The 16,990-nt window shown below is 49.3% G+C and overlaps 7 protein-coding genes across 7 annotated transcripts in view; 3 read left to right on the top strand and 4 right to left on the bottom strand.

Moving 5' to 3' along the window:
* Nucleotides 1-1,173: 1,173 nt before the first annotated feature.
* Nucleotides 1,174-4,223, bottom strand: UREG_03486 (rad8 protein; the record flags this gene model as incomplete). The annotated part of the gene is made up of 3 exons (XM_002543923.1): nt 1,174-1,194; nt 1,254-2,696; nt 2,748-4,223. 3 exons carry the CDS (start codon nt 4,221-4,223, stop codon nt 1,174-1,176), a joined length of 2,940 nt encoding a protein of 979 aa, XP_002543969.1.
* Nucleotides 4,224-4,740: 517 nt separating this feature from the next.
* Nucleotides 4,741-7,682, top strand: UREG_03485 (uncharacterized protein; the record flags this gene model as incomplete). The annotated part of the gene is made up of 7 exons (XM_002543922.1): nt 4,741-4,892; nt 4,935-5,074; nt 5,152-5,446; nt 5,504-6,023; nt 6,097-6,588; nt 6,642-6,890; nt 6,954-7,682. The coding sequence occupies 7 exons, from the start codon at nt 4,741-4,743 to the stop codon at nt 7,680-7,682; spliced, it is 2,577 nt and encodes an 858-aa protein (XP_002543968.1).
* Nucleotides 7,683-8,191: 509 nt separating this feature from the next.
* On the bottom strand, nt 8,192-9,424 carry UREG_03484 (uncharacterized protein; the record flags this gene model as incomplete). Its single annotated transcript, XM_002543921.1, has 3 exons — nt 8,192-8,851; nt 8,934-9,246; nt 9,309-9,424. The coding sequence occupies 3 exons, from the start codon at nt 9,422-9,424 to the stop codon at nt 8,192-8,194; spliced, it is 1,089 nt and encodes a 362-aa protein (XP_002543967.1).
* Nucleotides 9,425-10,104: 680 nt separating this feature from the next.
* UREG_03483 (uncharacterized protein) lies at nt 10,105-10,632 on the bottom strand (the record flags this gene model as incomplete). Its single annotated transcript, XM_002543920.1, has 1 exon — nt 10,105-10,632. One exon carries the CDS (start codon nt 10,630-10,632, stop codon nt 10,105-10,107), a length of 528 nt encoding a protein of 175 aa, XP_002543966.1.
* A 935-nt stretch (nt 10,633-11,567) lies between these two features.
* UREG_03482 (uncharacterized protein) lies at nt 11,568-12,968 on the top strand (the record flags this gene model as incomplete). The annotated part of the gene is made up of 4 exons (XM_002543919.1): nt 11,568-11,634; nt 11,987-12,050; nt 12,473-12,678; nt 12,772-12,968. 4 exons carry the CDS (start codon nt 11,568-11,570, stop codon nt 12,966-12,968), a joined length of 534 nt encoding a protein of 177 aa, XP_002543965.1.
* Nucleotides 12,969-14,356: 1,388 nt separating this feature from the next.
* Nucleotides 14,357-14,995, top strand: UREG_03481 (uncharacterized protein; the record flags this gene model as incomplete). The annotated part of the gene is made up of 3 exons (XM_002543918.1): nt 14,357-14,500; nt 14,567-14,711; nt 14,781-14,995. 3 exons carry the CDS (start codon nt 14,357-14,359, stop codon nt 14,993-14,995), a joined length of 504 nt encoding a protein of 167 aa, XP_002543964.1.
* Nucleotides 14,996-16,033: 1,038 nt separating this feature from the next.
* The window catches only part of UREG_03480 (uncharacterized protein), a gene marked incomplete at both ends in the record, with an annotated part of 5,144 nt that continues 4,187 nt past the window's right edge, over nt 16,034-16,990 (bottom strand). The window contains 2 exons of the mRNA XM_002543917.1: nt 16,034-16,045; nt 16,141-16,838. Of these exons, the coding sequence (XP_002543963.1) occupies nt 16,034-16,045; nt 16,141-16,838 (710 nt within the window). The remainder of the gene's footprint in view (nt 16,046-16,140; nt 16,839-16,990) is intronic.

Genomic DNA, 16,990 nt, shown 5'->3' with positions numbered 1-16,990 from the left:
ACTTTTGTTGCAAGAAAAAGAAAATGCAAAATCCACAATATCGCTGCACGTTTTCCATAGCATGAGAAATATTCTAGACGGCAGGATGCGGAAAAGGGACCCATCAGTCTATTTGATATAATGGATTTATGGAATAATGAGAATGACAAAGGGGAAAGAAAAATTGACTGCATACCTATTCTGAACTGGAGGTACGGTGTGTTTCTAGAGCATGACGGGAGTGGCGACCATCTCCATTTGCCCAAAGAAGTATACATATCTTTGGCATAGTAGTAAAAAACTAATTTTTGTTGATCTGCCTGAAATCGAGAGACTGGACTGAGATCTTGAAGTCTTCATTAAGTGCTGCCCTTAAATAACCATGTCGATAAATAGGGCTGGAACAAAGTTGGCGAAGACATTGGCAGATTGACCGACTCTTCCGGCAAAGCTGACACAGGTATTATGTGTAGAGGCAAGCCACTCTAAACATCTTCTATTAATTCATAATAATAAGTGCCTTTTCCTTCTTAGATTTCTGAAGTTTGCAAAGTTGAAAAAAAAAAAAAAAAAAACAGGGAAGCTGCCAAATTGTATCACACTTGCAAAAGGCATAAAGTAGCAGAATTCCTCCCCTTCTTACCACCAAGGCAATTATGGATTATGCCCCCGATCCAAGCTTGTTCTCGATAACGCCCTGAGTGTGTTTGTCTGACCCGGAAAAAGGAAAAAAGAAAAGAAAAAGCCCCCGAAACTATCCATCCTTCAAAGTCTTTCACTGAACGACCCAGGAAAACAAAAGAAAAGAAGCGAAAACCCGAACGTAGCACGGGAGAAAGGATTGGGTAAAACCGTGGTCTGGGGGTATTAAATGTATCGAGAAAAAGGACAAGTACCGCCGGGGCCCTAGAAAAAGAACGGTTGTAGAGGATTTATTGAATGAAAAAAGTGTGGGACTTGTAGGGATACGGAAAACGGGGAAGAGAGTGTAGCGCCGAAAACACCGAGCATCCCAGGGGTGCAATAAGACGTCGGCTCCCAGGCGATAGCAGGTTTGCTGGGATTACCCTCCAGGTTAGAAAGATGGCTGAACATTTTCGGTTGGATATCTCCAAGCAAAAGGGAGTCAGGTCACAAAGCGAAGGTGGTGAAACGTAAACCCCTATGCTTGGTCGAGAAGTGCGCCAATGAAGATTATCTTCTGGAAGCAAGGCCCTATCGAAAGGTAAGTCACTGTCATATAACTGGTCCCCAAGCGGCAAAAGGCAACTTACAAATAAAAACGCAAGTTCACGAGTTCCCAACCGACCAAGGCTTTTACTCGCTTTCTCGTCCAACGCGTTTTCAATCAGTTCTCTTTTCTGCTCCTGCAGCTCCAGGATGCGGTCCTCAACTGTGTTTTCCACGAGGATTCGATGCACGATAACTGGCCGAGTTTGCCCAATGCGATGGGCTCGATCAATGGCCTGTTCTTCAATGTACGGGTTCCAGAAGGGGTCGAAGATGATGACTTGGGATGCAGCAACCAAATTAAGCCCAGCGTTACCGGCCTTTAAAGACACGAGCATGATCTTGCAATCTTGACTATCGGTGAATTCCAACACTGCTTCGTTTCGCTGGATGGGGCTCATACTGCCATCGTATCGCCTGTATTTCCATCCTTCTTTCATAATGGGAACTTCTAAGAGGTCAAGTAGGGTGGTGAATTGGCTAAAGATGATTGTTTTCTCTCCCTCGCCACGGGTTTCAGTCTCGCGGAGAATTTCGAGCGTCTTTTCAATTTTAGCACTTGTCTCCCACCTCTTCTCCAAGCGCCGCAAGTATCGCTTTTTTGCTTTTGCATTCTTTTGGGACTCCTTTTTCAGCGTCGCTAGATTTTTCTTGTTGCCAACTTTAGCTTTGCGCTTTCTTTTCTTCGATCCGGAACGGTCTGCATCCTCATCCTCGTTCTCATCGTCAACAATGAAATCGTCTAGGCCATCGCTATCCGAATCATCGTCTTCACTATCACCCTCCTGGCAATTGCTCCGGGCATCAATCTCATTAGAATCATCGTCCCCAGGGAAATGAACTTTTCGGAACGACAGGCTGTCGGTGACCTTTTTTGGGTCAACTTTTGCACGGCAGTTTGGACATTTGACTTCAAAAGCCCCATCGGTGCCTTCGGCTACGCCTCGAGACGGATCAGATATTTTTGCGAAACATTCTGCACAAGTGCTGTGTCCGCAGGGAAAGAAAATAATGGGATTTTCCACGGCATCGATGCAAACAGGGCACTCAGAATTCCCATTCTCCCTCAAGCGAGCAACAACCCCGGGGCTTAGCAATTTAGCGTTGGCCTTTAAATCAACATTAGAGAGATTGACATTATTATCGTCGTTGAAAAACTGTATCAAGTGTGGATGGCAGCAGGCCTGGCGAAGCCGAAGCAGCATCACCAAGACACTTGAGTAGTGGGCACCGACTGTCCCAGCGTCCAGGTATCTATTAAATTGAATTTGAGTCTTTGCCTCAAGGCCTGAATAAACCAACTGTTCATCCTCACTAAAAACTGCATGCACCTTTTCGGTTGTGCGAGGCGGCAGCTGCAAAATTGGCCTCCCGTTGATCTTTGAGGACTTGGTTCGGCGAAGGAGGATAGCTTTTAATAACGCCTGCAGTTTTCTCATGGCTAACTCTTGTTCTTTCTCGGTGCTTTTTAGAGGCCGAGTAAACGTCTGTAGACAAATCAGTAAGCGAACAAGCAGCTGTCAATCACATCTACCTACAGCGTCGAACGTTTCCGCCATGTTATACGGCCCAATTCGAAGAAAGCGAAGAAGAGAATAAAGTTCTGTCACGTTGTTCATCATCGGCGTTCCACTCATGCACCATCGGTAGGTGGACCTGATGGCATAGCAGGCTCGTGCGGCCTTAGTATTCTTGTTCTTAATGCACTGGGCTTCGTCGACAATGACACGGTACCATTTGGATAGAATTCCAAGGATAGGCATTTGTGCATACAGCGAATGATCATCGCGACGGGCAGGATTTTCCTTGAAATATTTCTCTAGTTCCTCTTTACGTTTGAACTCAGAGGCAAGAGTGCCAAAGGATGTTAATACAACATCGCACCTTTTCAATTTTGAAAAAGAAGTTCCCCTCTTATCGCCATGGAGAATGTAAACGGAGAGCTGATGGCGGCCCTGCTTCAGTTTCTGTTCGATCTCGCGCTTCCACTGATGCATCAGCGAGACAGGCGCAACGACGAGGGTAGTCTTTAACTCGGGATCGGGCGACGGCCTGGAGACGATGAGTGCCAACGCTTGAATGGTCTTCCCTAACCCCATATCGTCGGCCAGGATACCTCCATGATTAGAGCCTTCTTCCATTGCCTTCATCCACGCCAGCCCATATTTTTGGTGCTCCATTAATTTAAATTTCATAGCCTCGGGTGTACTCTGACCGTTACATTTGAGATCTTCGTCAGGGCGAATATTTTCGAGGAGACTTTCCAATTCCTTTTTCATTTCAGCAGGATTGGAAGGGCCATCGTAGTCCTGTATAATATTTCCTGGTGGATGAATTGCGCTGGCATTCCAAGGTAAGGGCGGCTCTTGGCCTTTTATGGAGTTGAGCTGGTAGTAGGGGTTAAAGTTGGCTGCAGGAGCTGGAAAGTTTCCGGGCATTGAGGCATATTGGCGATATGCTTCAAGTCCAGCGTGGCCAGGAGGCAGGCTCGGTAGTGAATGAGGGTCACTGAAATCGTACATAGGCGATGGAAATTGTTGAGGCAATTGACTGCCGCGGGCGGGGGCCGGCGCGAAGCCCAATGGTATGGCGCGATTGCCGGAAATAGCAGGGCCACTGCCTGTAAGATCGATGAGATCCTGCTGGATGTCCGCAGCAGTCCGGGCAGTATTGTTCCGGGGTCTATGACTTGTGTTGGATGACAACCCTCTCATAGAAAGCTGGGGAATGTAGAGCGCGGGTGGCGAAGACGTTCGTATCGAAGGTGCCGGTTCGCGATTGACGGTCGATTGGGCCGGGGGAGGGGGAGCTGGGGATTGCGGCGGGAAGTCTGATTCGAGTAGACTATCTTGGATCGCCCTGGCTAGAGATTCATCGCGATGTTCTTGATCTTTGCGTCTTTCAAGCCAATATTGCGCTTCAAACGATTCTTTCTCGAGGAGCAGGAGTTCTTCTTCCTCTGACAAACCTAGCTCGTAGAGGAGCTCAGTTCGGTCACCCCCAGGGGCGTTCATCCTCACTTTTGGGCAGGCAGGCAAGCAATCAAACTGCAACTTTATGCCTGGCGGAGGTGAGCTGGCAATCCCTGGAGACGGCGATCTGGCTCGGGGCACGAGGTCGGTGGAAGAAAGCTGCCATTCATGGTGTGTGCTGCAGCGAGCGTTGTTGTCGTGATGGACGATTTCCCTTTGGCTTTTCGGCTGCTGCGCGATGAACAAAACGCGCAGGGGGTGCCTTGCGCTAGCCGCATCGGGCCTAGGGGCCGTCCCAGGCATCAACAGTCGCTAGTCCGGGTTTGCTGACGTAACCAGATTTGAACGTCGGGCGTTGATTGAGAAGCAAACGACTCGACACGCTCTGCCAGGCGTTGGGCAACGATGGGCCTGTGACTGCTTGGAAGGCGTCTTTCTTCTGTTCTCTGTGCCTTTACTTTTTGTGCTCTAGACGAATGACCTGGATAGCTGTCTGCATGGGCGGTAGCTAAGCGAGTTCGAGGATCTCCGTTGCAGAACCCCCCGTCTGTGGAGCAGCATGAATACCGTCAAGTCATCCCAGCTGCCGCTTCCTCGCGATCTGCCCGTCGCCCAACAAACGCCATCAACCTATGCGGCTCCTGACAGGGCCGTGGGGAACGAGACGGAAGATGCCCGTGCGAACGCTACTCAGCCCAACGAGAGCACCCCGTACGTTCCACGTCCCAAGCGGATAGCGTGTATGGTCTGTAGAAGGAGGAAACTGCGCTGCGATGGCAAGAAGCCTAGTTGTGGGAGCTGCGCCCGCCTGGGCCATGAATGTGCATACAATGAAGCGAGGAAGAAGAGTGGCCCGAAACGGGGTTATGTCAAGCAACTGGAGGCCAGGCTAGGTATGCGCTTCGCAACGGAACCGAATCTCTTCCCGCTGGAGATCAATGCTGACACACAGGTCGATTTCTGTGTACAGCTCAAGTCGAGACCCTCCTCAAAGGACAAGATGTTGCGGACAATTCGCAGAATCCTGCTTCTGCGCGGGATACTTCATATCAAGGATTGCTTCATAGCACGAATAGCGACCCCAAGCGATCTATCGGGTCGGATTCGCCAGACCAAGGACCGCCCATTCCAACGTTTGTGGATATGCCTTCGAACTCTGGCGCCTTTTCTGAGCCTAGCCTGTCAATGTCAGACGAGGTTCCTTGGGGAATGATTGGCCTTGGGGTGGAAGAATCCCTGCCTGCGCCAGAAATTATCGATGATCTGTATGTCCTCCGTGGTAGAAGTGTTGTGTCAGTGACTGAATGCTGATAATTGTTCAGGAATGAAATTTACTTCCAAAAAGTCCACCCTACGTGCCCTCTAATCCACAAACCTCGCTATTACGCAGCAATGAGCCTTGCTCCGTTGATGCGACCTCCAATCTGCCTACGATATATCATGTGGGCACACGCAGCGGCCATCACAGAGCGGTATCAATCTCTCCATCCACACTTTTATCAGCGCGCGCGAAAATACGTAGAGTTAGACGAAATGAAAGGGCTTGGCGAGTCGATTCTCAAAATTGCCCACTCTCAGTGTTGGACTTTGATTGGTTCTTATGAGTTTAAGATGATGTATTTCCCTCGAGCGTGGATGAGCACGGGCAGAGCCACACGGCTCTCGTTGATGATGGGGCTTCATCGGCAAGATGGGCTTGGCCTAGATGTCAAACAATGCTTGCCGCCGCCTCGCGATTGGACTGAACGAGAAGAACGGAGACGAGCATTCTGGTTGGCGTTTTGCCAGGACCGTTATGCTTCAATCGGAACGGGCTGGCCGATGATGGTGGATGAAAGAGATGTACGCAAACTTTTTGAATCTCCATTCCAATCCTCACACCGCTCAAGGCCATACTAACGCCCCCCGCATGCAGATTCTGACTTGTCTTCCCGCTTCCGACGAAGCCTTTCTCAACTGCCGAGAAGAGAAAACCATACCACTTTCCGATGCCTTATCAGGCCAAGGATTTTCTACACTCTCGTCTTTAGCGGCCATTGTCATTATCACATGTCACCTTGGTAGGAATCTCCAGCACCTACACCGTCCTTCAGCGAATGACAAAGATCACGACCTTAACGGTGAATTCTGGAAGCGCCATCGGGCGCTGGACAGCATTCTTCTTAACACGTCTCTTTCTCTTCCCAGTCACTTGCGTCTCCCAGAAGGCATTAACGACCCAAACGTTGTCTTCTGCAACATGTGTCTTCACACTTCTACCATTTGCCTTCATCAAGCTGCAATTTTCAAAGCGGAAAAGAACGAAATGCCCAATCAGATCGCCGCTGAAAGTAAGCGCCGCTGTATAATTGCGGCAGATCAGGTCACTACTATCATGAAAATGACCAGCCATTTTGACTTGACAATTGTACGTTGTTCCAAAGTGACATTGAAAAGCAGCGTCTAACTCCCAGGTAACAGATGAACCCATTCCTCACATTTTGTCTATATGTAGCAGCGAGAGTCTTCATCCAATATCTCAGGTCGCGATCTGAAGACCCAACGATCCGCTCATCACTCCAATTTTTGATTTCTGCGCTGTCTGCACTGAAGGGTAAACTTCCGCTAAGCCAGTCTTTCCTTGTCCAACTGCAGTTCGACCTTGAAAGTTGCAATTTAGACAGGATGGGCTCGACGATGTCGTGTAGCCTACACACAGATCTTAACTCCGTATGTTTTGAGCCGATGATGATTTGGGCCAAAGAGTGCACATTCTAACTCGAATTCGTACAGAACGACAAAAATCAAACTAACTTGGACGATACGACGAAAGCCCAGTCATTGCACTCAGGCAACGCTTGCGGAAACCCACCTGGACAGACGGGCCTTCTAAACTCCACCCCTCTTGCCTGTCGCCAAAAGGCCACCCCAAAGCAACAAGCTCAAGGGCATGTTTCACATTCGCCGCATCGCCATCTATTTACCAGTATGCAGACATCCACAGATTTCACAACTTTAACCGACGAACATTTGCGAGCATTCGGCCTAGAATTGGATATATCAACCGACATAAGCATCTCGAGCGAACCTCAGCCATCCACAACTAATCATTCAAGTCCCAACACCCATAATACATCCTCGAATAGTTCGTCTTCACCCCATAATGTTGAGATGCCTTCGCCGCCTCAGCAACAGCACCAACCACCCCAGTCTTGCTCGCACATCGGCTTTTCTACACCATCATCCAATCTTGGCAATCTCGGTATCTCCAGCAATTTCATGCCTTTCGCAGACACCCAGAATGCCACAATTCCAGACACATTCACTTTCCCTACAACGTGGATTCACACCCAACAAGAGCACTCGAAAAACCCGACCCAAACTCCAGTTCAGTCTCAACCTCAAGGAGGAAGCTCCTTTCCCACAACTGCGAACTATTCAAGTGAAAATATTGATCTTATGTCGTTCGACGATCTCAGTTGGATGCAGAACACTAACATGCCCTCGGATTGGAACCATTGATAGCCGGCAATTACTGTTGGTTAGTTGACCGGGGGTTCAAAGGCCGACGATACTAGATCCGCAACTACTTGTGCAAAATACCCGGCCACATCTCTTAGTGGATCATGGAATGATTAATGAAGAATGGCGCGGCTCTTCCTCGCCCAGGCGACTGGATGTCTAGGACTGAGAGAGATGGAGTTTCCCGGCGTTATACAACGAGCTTTTCTCGTTTTCTTGCGTTGATTTTTTCTGGCGCTGGTACATGATATCTACGACTGTGGTTACATATTTGACGTTCGGAATATACGTACTTGACCGGGGTTCAATCCATCAAGCTCTCCTATTTTCCCCCGACATATTTTGGATGTACTATACATTAGAATACCCATACAAATCTAATAACTGTCAGATTTCTGAGAGCGATTCGACATTTTTACACGACGCCACAACCCGGATCCACCATACAGAAGCGCTCAAAGTTCCCAGAAGATTACTTTATCAGTTTTCCCGTTTCAACAAATCACAAATCACAGCCCGCCACCGGCGGCGCCCACGATCCGCAGCCCATTACTGCTCGCCCCCAAACCGTCTGCATACACCGAGTAGGCCAACCAATACCTAGACGGATGCCACGCCACCGCCGGAACAACATGCGACGCGTCCGTCGGAACGGTGAAGACACTATCCCCCGTCTCCGCATGGAAAATCTCCAGTCCCACCCCGGCGCAATCGTGCTCCTCGCAGGCACCGACGATGAATCGTCCATCCCAGCTCCAGCTGATGCCGCGCACGGCGCCTCCGCCCGCACTTGACACAGTGCGCTTGCAGATCCAGTCCGTGGTGTCCCAGAGGGAGATCAAAGAGTCGCCGCCGCCGATGGCGAGGTAGCGGGCTGTTGGAGAGAGGGAGACGCACAGACAAGCTGCGGTGTGGGCGTTGAGGGTGTGGAGAGGGGTGAAGGATGGGTAGGTGACGACTTGGACCGTGCCGTCGCCGGTGGTGAGGAAGAGGTCGGGGTTGGAGGCGGAGTAGGAGAATGCGGTGCCGTTGGTGCGGACGGGTTGTTTGTGGGGAGGGAGGGATTTGTAGAGTGGTGACGATAGTGTTCCTTTGGCGGTTTCGGTCGTGGGTGGCTTGATGATTGGCGAGGATGTAGAGTCGACTGATATCGGGACTAGGGTGTCATCCTGCAAATGTACGACCTGGTTAGCTTGATCCTAGGCCACATCGCACGCTTTTGCGAACAAAGCAATAGGGCCAGGAAAATACCATTCTTCCTACGAGAAGCGCACTGCCATCGGCAGCCCACGAGAGAGTAAACGCCTCTCCGCCCACGTCAATGCGACTGACGCAACTCTTGGATCGCACGTCCCAGAATCGAACAGTTCCGTCAGTCGAGCAGCTCGCCAGCTCAGACTCTTTGACGGGATTGAAAGCAACCTGCTCGATCCCGGAGGAATGTCCGCGTAACTCGGTCGAATACCTCCATTCCGGGCGCTCAGGATTCCATATACGTAGTGTACGGTCGGCAGAGCCCGTTGCAATCAAAAGGCCAGTAGGATTCCATGCTAGAGTACGAATGCTGGTGAAAATCAGACGACTGGCAAGAAAAAAAAAATATAACGAGAGAGGGGTGGTGTTTACCTGTGAGAGCCAGGCCCGCGCGCGTTGGGATCTGTATAGCTTTGGGTTCTTAATCTCCCGAACAGATAACTGAATCGGTCCTTGGGAATCAGCTGGGACGGAGGAGCAGGAGGCATTTTGAGGACCTGCCAGTCAACGTGAGATGGATCTTGTCGGCGGAGAGCATGAAGCGTCGAAATCGCCGGAAGCTGTGTTCGGAATTGGAGTTCAGAAAGTAGCCATGTTAACTAGCAATTGGCCAACTAGGTAATTAGTAAATTACTTGGGGCTCGACAGCTCTGTATCAGCGACAGTCAAGAGACCATTGCTTGGCCCTAGACCTCCAGCAGCTGTGAATCTGAGCTGGAATGACTTCAAGCTACTTGATTGAAGTGGTGCTGAGGATGGGTTTTCTTGGCGGATTCCCTCCGCCTGTGGCCAAGTCTGAACACCTTCTAACCTCTAGGGGCTAGCAGGGAGCTCTCGAGCCTAAGTTACCCCCGGGGACTTGGGGGCCTATCGAGGGTCCGCATGAGAGAATGCCCGATAACTACGAACGTTTTCACAGAAGAGGATGACTTTTGATAACCCAAGATAGTTTGCATTGGACTGCCTATACCACTTCTTAGGAATGCACTCCCTATTATGCTCAAAACCAGTATGTACAGTTGGCATAGCACAGGCTGTGAACAATGTAGTAATTGACCTTCCAAACTGTAGAGCCAACTTGAATAGAACCCGAAAGAATCATGATCTGGCGATTGGTGCTGATAGCACAAATAATGTGACTATTCAGGCCCTGCCAACAGCGCCAGGTCTAGTTTGCGAAAACCGCAGCGTCGGTTTCCCTGACTACATAGTCGAAAGACACCGTGAGCACGCTCAAGTCGCCCTCCAAAAGCTTGGGGAGAGCCGCAAAAACCGCGTTGACACGTTCCGTCCAGATCTTCGAGAGGTAAACCGTCGCACGAGCCAATCCGGCGTCGAAGTACTTTTGGCTGGAAGCTTGAGCGTTCGCGGGGAGATGAGAAACGATCATCTTTGCCTCGTATCCGGCAAGGTCAATTAGACGTTCCGCATTCTTTTGGAATTCGACGGATGCGGCCCGGATCATCTGTTGCAAGGCCTCCTTGTTCTTTTGCTCCTTCTGCAGGGTGGCAACCCGGTCTGAGAAGGCCCGGTAGCTCTGAGAGATGTCGAGAAGCAATCGGGTCAGGATCAGTCGGAGTCCTGCGTGCGCATCGGCGGAAGTGTTCAAAGCGGCAGAGAAAGTCTGCCCTTGAAGGACGGAAAAATCTCCGCTGTTGATAGCGGTCTTTGACAAGTTCACTAACTCAGAAGCCATGGTTATTTCGTGATATCAGGTGCCTATATAGCTAGACGTCAATGAGAGTGCTTCAGCATTCCTCTAGCATAGTTACTGACCGAAGCTAGTAAGCAACAAAGTCAATGGATTCGCTGAAAGCTGTGGAGGATACTGTGCTGGTGCTCAAGGTATGCTGTTCGAACTGATATGACAATGGTAGGATGTGAAGGGCTATTTATATTCGGCCTCCCTTTCTTTGCCGGAAAACAATTGCGTGATGTCATTGATAAAGCGGCATATTGTTCAGACAGCAGATGCGGGGTGTGGCCGCCAGATATCAAAACACCCGCAGTCTGCTTGGTGATCGGCCATGGATGTGGCCCCCCTTTCTGGTTGTAAACGGAGTGGTTGCAGCGGTCCGCGAGGAAAAGACGGGTTGTAAGATTTCGATATGGTCTGAGTGTCAACCCTACCTCATACTCTATCCGCCAATCAAATCCATATGCATTCGACCCTGGTTCACTTGCATCGTCAAGTTTTACGCATCAGAGAGCGGAGAGCTCATGATCCCCAAGCAAAACGGGTCGGCGCAGGAAGAAAAGCGACTCTTTTGCACTATTTCCATCTGCTTTAACAGCACCCGAGGGAAAGGAACTGGGCAGGGAAAAAACAAAGAAAATGCTCAATCCTTGCAGATCTTGGTCTTTCCTTTTACCTGTCAGTCCGGCTCCCCTGGCAGGTCACGGCTTTGACAAACACTTTGGGCTGCGCCGGAATCACTTCAAAAACCCTGATGCTAAAGCAGGGTATGCCGATGATGTTCTTTCCAAGTATCCATGCGTAAGGAAGGAACTAGAACATATTGTCAGTTGATATCGTGTGGGTGTAGTGGGGAATAAAATGCAAAGACACTGCCACAGAGCTTCACAAATGCATCTCTCCATAGTAGGTTCTGCATCCCTACAATCTGCATCATGCAGGGTGTCCAGAGCACCCCGGGAGAACTGAATTCAAAACCTAGAGCATGCTATGAGCCAGGCCGTGAGTCTGATCACAACTGATGCTGCATAGGAATGCTGCTGGGGTGAAGTAGTTGGCTTGTTTAGAATAAATATCCGCGCATGGTGTGCTAGCCCCCTTGTTATCAACTGTGGTTGACAAGTGTCACTCAATCATTGCTTGCTACTGTCAATGCTCATAGCATGCTTTGCACTTCAACTGATCAGCCAGAGAAACCAAAACATCACTTGTTCATTGCTTCCGCCAATTAATAATCCAATTTCATTCACACCCTCTGCTGATTATCACTGTTCAGTCCTTTTGACAATGCCACCTTGTAGTTAGGTTTGAAGGTGGGAACAGTTGGCCCTTGCGCTCTGATAAACATGCATAGACAACGAAAATGTCCTCGTTGCATATGATAAACAGTATTCAGAGAGGGGTGTCTACACCAATATGTGAGCAAACAGTAAAATCGATGTTGGTCTAGGATATAAACTCACGATGCGCACAGCCCCCGACCGTACAACTAGATTTCAACCCCGCGTAGGAAACTCGCAATATCATGGGATAAATCATCCGGATGCCTGGATTCCCTGATATGTTGCTTGTAGATCCTAGCTAGCTGGTAGGGAGGAAAGGTGATATAAACCCAAAAGTGCATTCAACCAGGCATCCAAGATTGGGCACCCACTGTTGCTTCGTTTTGACTTCCCTTTCCGTCAGCCGGCCATATTCTAGAACAGTATGGTTTAATGACAATCGGCGGCTCGGGATTGTTGGATCCAACAAGGTTGAAAGATATTTGCGTTTCGAACGTAATGAAAATGAAGGGCGAACGGGGAAATGTATGATGACGACTTACAATAGTTTATTGCAGGACCTTCTCCGCCTTTGTACGAGCCCTCTCCCTAAACTTGCATGGCGCGAACTGCGATTCGTCTTTAGATATCCATGCTCTCAGTCAGAAGGGGAACAGTATAGTCGTTCTATGCCGGCCTGCAGGCGTCGGTGAATTTCGGCTCAAATGTAGTCCTATCGTTGATGGGATATCCATGGCCATAAACGGATGCGTAGCGTCCTCGAGTAAGTGCACAGATCTCTATCAGTCGGTCCACCGGTCCAGGATTCTCAAATATGCAGCATGCATTCATTCAGTTGTAAACTTCCCAAGGCCAGGCAGAGTTTGGGCATATACGCAGAAAGCGAGCCACGATCGGGGAGATGCGGGCAATATCTCGAATTCACCAACACTGCGTGTCCATGAGATTGTCGCCGGGCACGGGAAAATCGTTGCCGCTTTCGATTTTCTAGGTAGTCAGATGCCTTTAGGCAGAAACTGCCTGTCCTCTATACACGCAGTTTCTTTAGAATAGGCTGCTATTGGGCGTTTTGAACGTGAAAACGGGGAAAGAGCGCGCTGGCGGAACGAGTGAGGGAAATCGATTGCAGGTGTAGTCGATAAAATTCAACACGGAAATTGCGTATACTCAATTAGCTAGTAGCTTACAGTTGTAGCAGTTGAGCAAGAGAAACAAGTCTCATTGATGTTGGGTGTCCTCATCAGTTTAGACCAATGCAGTAGTTAGCGTTGGGATATCAAGGATCCATTTTCACAACCACTTCGCTCCCGGGAAATGCCATAGCTAGGAGAGGCTGGGACGGACTACCCTGGTAGGTTATCAGCTGCTGATAACAACTCCGGTTAGGCAGTTTAGTAGGATACTCACTTGATACATGGCTGACGATGCGCTCCATCCTCTTCCTCCCCGAATCCAGGCCCTCTCACATCCGACAAAAGCATACCTTCGCATCCATCAAACGTATTATTAGTTGGTAGAGTGTGACAGGCGCATCTTGAAAAATGACCTTGCAAGACGTTCCCATTTGCAGGCGGTCAACAAGCTTGGGAGCATCCAAAGCAACAAGCGCCAGCAGATATCTGGCCCAGGAAGGATATATTAGGTGCACTTCAGTGTCCTCAGGATTCACATTGCGTAAAGCATCCCTCACTTGGGCCACTCCCTACCTTGCAAGCCTGCCGGTGGGATCGTACTTGACTTGTTCATCGCCATGAAATCTATCCATCTTGATGCCACACGATTAAAGCCAATTGAAAGCTGGCCCGATTCCGCCGCAGAGGATGGTCTCGTAGTCCGCTTGCTCAGGCTCGGCGCCTGGTAGTAGCCTTGGTATTTAGCGTCTCTACGGCCGCCAGCCAAAGTGAATGTTCCATGATAACATTCTATATGATTTCCACAGCCCCTACTGCCAATATTGGACGTTCTATATTAGACAGGGTTTGAGTCCTCAAGTTCTCCGCTGACAGGCAAGCTTGGGGTCCGGAAGATGAATCCATTCCGTAGTTGGGGGATGCTAGAAGGCGCGACAAAAAGAATGATTATAGTGCTAATGAGGATGAGTGATGTGAGGTGTTTGATGGAGGATCCCCAGTGTCGTAAGTCCATTTGAGAATTGAAAGGAGCAAGCACATGGAATATCTGAAAAAGTTCTCATCCCAAGTGTCTCTGTGTGTTCAGCCTGGATCTCTGCTGGCGATGTGACTTTGATAGTGCGAAACCGAATAGTTACCTCACTGGGCTTTTTCTTGGCGCGTTCAGAACTCATCGCCAATATCAAAAGTCCAGACACAGTATTCGGGCAGGACGAACTGTTCAGCAGCGAAGCATATGTATGGAAACTAGGCTTGTCCATTCATCATTCCTTGCATTCCCATCCCTGAGGCCTTCATTTGATCAGCACAATGTTTGATATCAACGATTCAGCGCTAGACCGAGAAATCTGCTATACAACAATTGGGCATCTTCCGCACTATGTTGAGCCTAAACAAATACCAACCAAGAAGTCTCCTTTTTCGGCATTCTCCGGGCACCCGTTTGTTCATTCGGTATGCCTTCAGCTCCCAGCTGTCTTCTTCCACAGATCGGGGTGTGATCCGCTGACAGTCCCTCAGACAGAGCTCATTTTACCAGAAGAAATCTATCAAACCGTCTGGGATACGGTTTCAAGTAAAATCAGTTCATGTCAATATGCAAAAGTGTTTATGTCTCTCGCAGATATCCTGGAGGGAGACTTTTTCAACAAATACCTGAAAACTGGTAGGTTGATATGCTGGTGGATCCGAGTTGGGCTTCATTGATTTACCATCTTGCTAACAACTGTTACAGGTAATATCTTGCTGATCTCGGAGGGAAGAAGTGGCGTCGATAAAGTGTATTCTCTTCGAAATGGCATGCTTGGCCCTATCGCTTTTTCTGGTCCTCCACGACTGACAACCGCCCGCGCGGCTCAGGCATTCTTAGATTGGAGCTCGACAAAAGCTCATACGAACGAGCAGGCCTTGTTGGCAAACCAGTTCGTAGTGGAGGTAAAAAACACGTAGCATCAAGATATGGTATGCTTCCCAATATGGCATCTTCTCTGCAGATATATCCATCTAACCGAACCTAATCAAGTTGTTGAAATAAATCTCCGCCTGCCTTCTATGCTCCATGGCAAGAAAGGATTCGAACGCATTGTATGGGCCTTCAAGAACGTGTTGAACGAGTCCGTGGCATGGCTGTTTTGTGATCTATCGCCGTTCCCAAATCTATCAAGCAAAGGTCATACCCCCGTCCTGCTTCAATAACCCCCTGGTGGAAATTGGCTCTAACGATGCTATCAGAGTCTCCCATTCAAAAGCATTCTCCTCAAATCCTTTCGTGCGCCCAGACGAAATCGACATTGCAAAATATTCTCACCCCACCCCTGAGTCCATCAACCTTCGAAGTAGAAGACGATCAAGACACCTCAGCGCTTCGTGATACCTGTGCCGAAATCCAAGAATGGCTTGCGCTTGCGTTCCTAGGAGCTCAACGTCTCCACGCAGACGACTTGATTGATCCCTATCTAAGTCGCTACCAAGTACCCGATCGGGAGCATTCCCTGCCCTCGAATGTTGTCAAACTAACTTGGAGAGGCTTACTCCCAAGTCAATGGATTGCACAGTTATTCACAGTCACACTGTAAGTCAGATAGCCCATCCTATCCGTATTAATCCTGACTACAACTGACACCATCTGGAGGCGTGCCACGGCAAATCGTAACTCCTGGTTCGCAATGGCTTCATATGCGTTGGGAAAAGAAGCAGTACAAGGAAAAGATGGGTATACAATACTGGTGCTCCCTTCTACTCAGTCAGAGTCTATTGAAGGTGATATTCCAACACCGGGCCGCCCACAGAGAAAATTCGTGTGTTGGGAGTATGTTGGCCGTCCATGGTCGGCCTCTTGATTATACGCAAATGGTTACATTCAGGTTGCATAGATACTCGAACCTCATTCAATGCAAAGTGCACTGAACTATATAAAATAGCACATCAGTTATACCCAGATGCTCAGCATTATACCCAGTAGTCTCCTGCCCAAAAGCCATGCAAAACCTAAGACCAAAGCTAAACATCCAGAAAATATACTTAATAAACCAAAAAAGGGCAACTCATCCAAGCAAATCGTTATACACATCTCTCAACAGAGGCCTGTTCCTTACCATCTTTTCCGCATGCGCCACTTTATCTCCTGCTTTTTCCGCCTTCCTACCGCCCATGCCAAACAGATTCCCCCGGCTCTTTACCGGGCTTAACACCGCTCGAGGCTGCTTTTTCGCCGCGCTTTTTGTCAAAGCACTCCGCTTCTTCGGGCTCGCGGATTCCCGTCGCCCCTTTTTCGGACTAATCTGCGTAGGACCATAATCCTCGAAGACATGGCTCTCCACGGCAGTCGGAGGCAAATTATAACACCATCCTTTCCCATCCATGAGTTTAACAAACCTCCCTAGCAGCTCGTTTCCGTCTCGAAGAGTAGTTTTGCTACCCACGATAAGTAATTTAGTCCTGGCCCGGGTGAACGCAACGTTGACCCGGCGCCAGTCTCGTAATAATTCACCAACATTGTGGTCCGCGTTGCTTCGAACACAGCTCATGATGATAACCTCCTTGTCGCGGCCCTGGAAGCGGTCCGCAGTGTGCATTTCAAGGTCTGGAAGATGATGGCGTAATTTCTGCTTAAGCAGCGCTAGCTGACTGCGGTACAGTGTCACGACGCCGATCTCACGCGGCGAGATTCCGGTAGAAATCAGGGCTTCGACGAGTTGAGTACAGAGAAGCGCTTCGATGGGGTTCACGATGCGGGAGCCATTGGCTGACTCTACCGCTTCGGGCTTTAGCAAGTCCGTATTGACCAGTCGGGCTTTTGCGCGTGGATCCAGGAGGTCGCGAAGCCAGCAACGTCCATAACTTGGTCCCAGCACGGCGATTGGCATGTTGACATGCTTGAAGGGTGAATATGATATTGTTTTACGGCATTCATGTTAGGAATTTGCAATGCGCGTCTCGCTACTT

Source organism: Uncinocarpus reesii, genomic scaffold (genome assembly GCF_000003515.1).
Source record: "Uncinocarpus reesii 1704 scaffold_2 genomic scaffold, whole genome shotgun sequence".
Taxonomy (NCBI): domain Eukaryota; kingdom Fungi; phylum Ascomycota; class Eurotiomycetes; order Onygenales; family Onygenaceae; genus Uncinocarpus; species Uncinocarpus reesii.
This window is presented reverse-complemented; position numbering and strand designations above follow the sequence as displayed.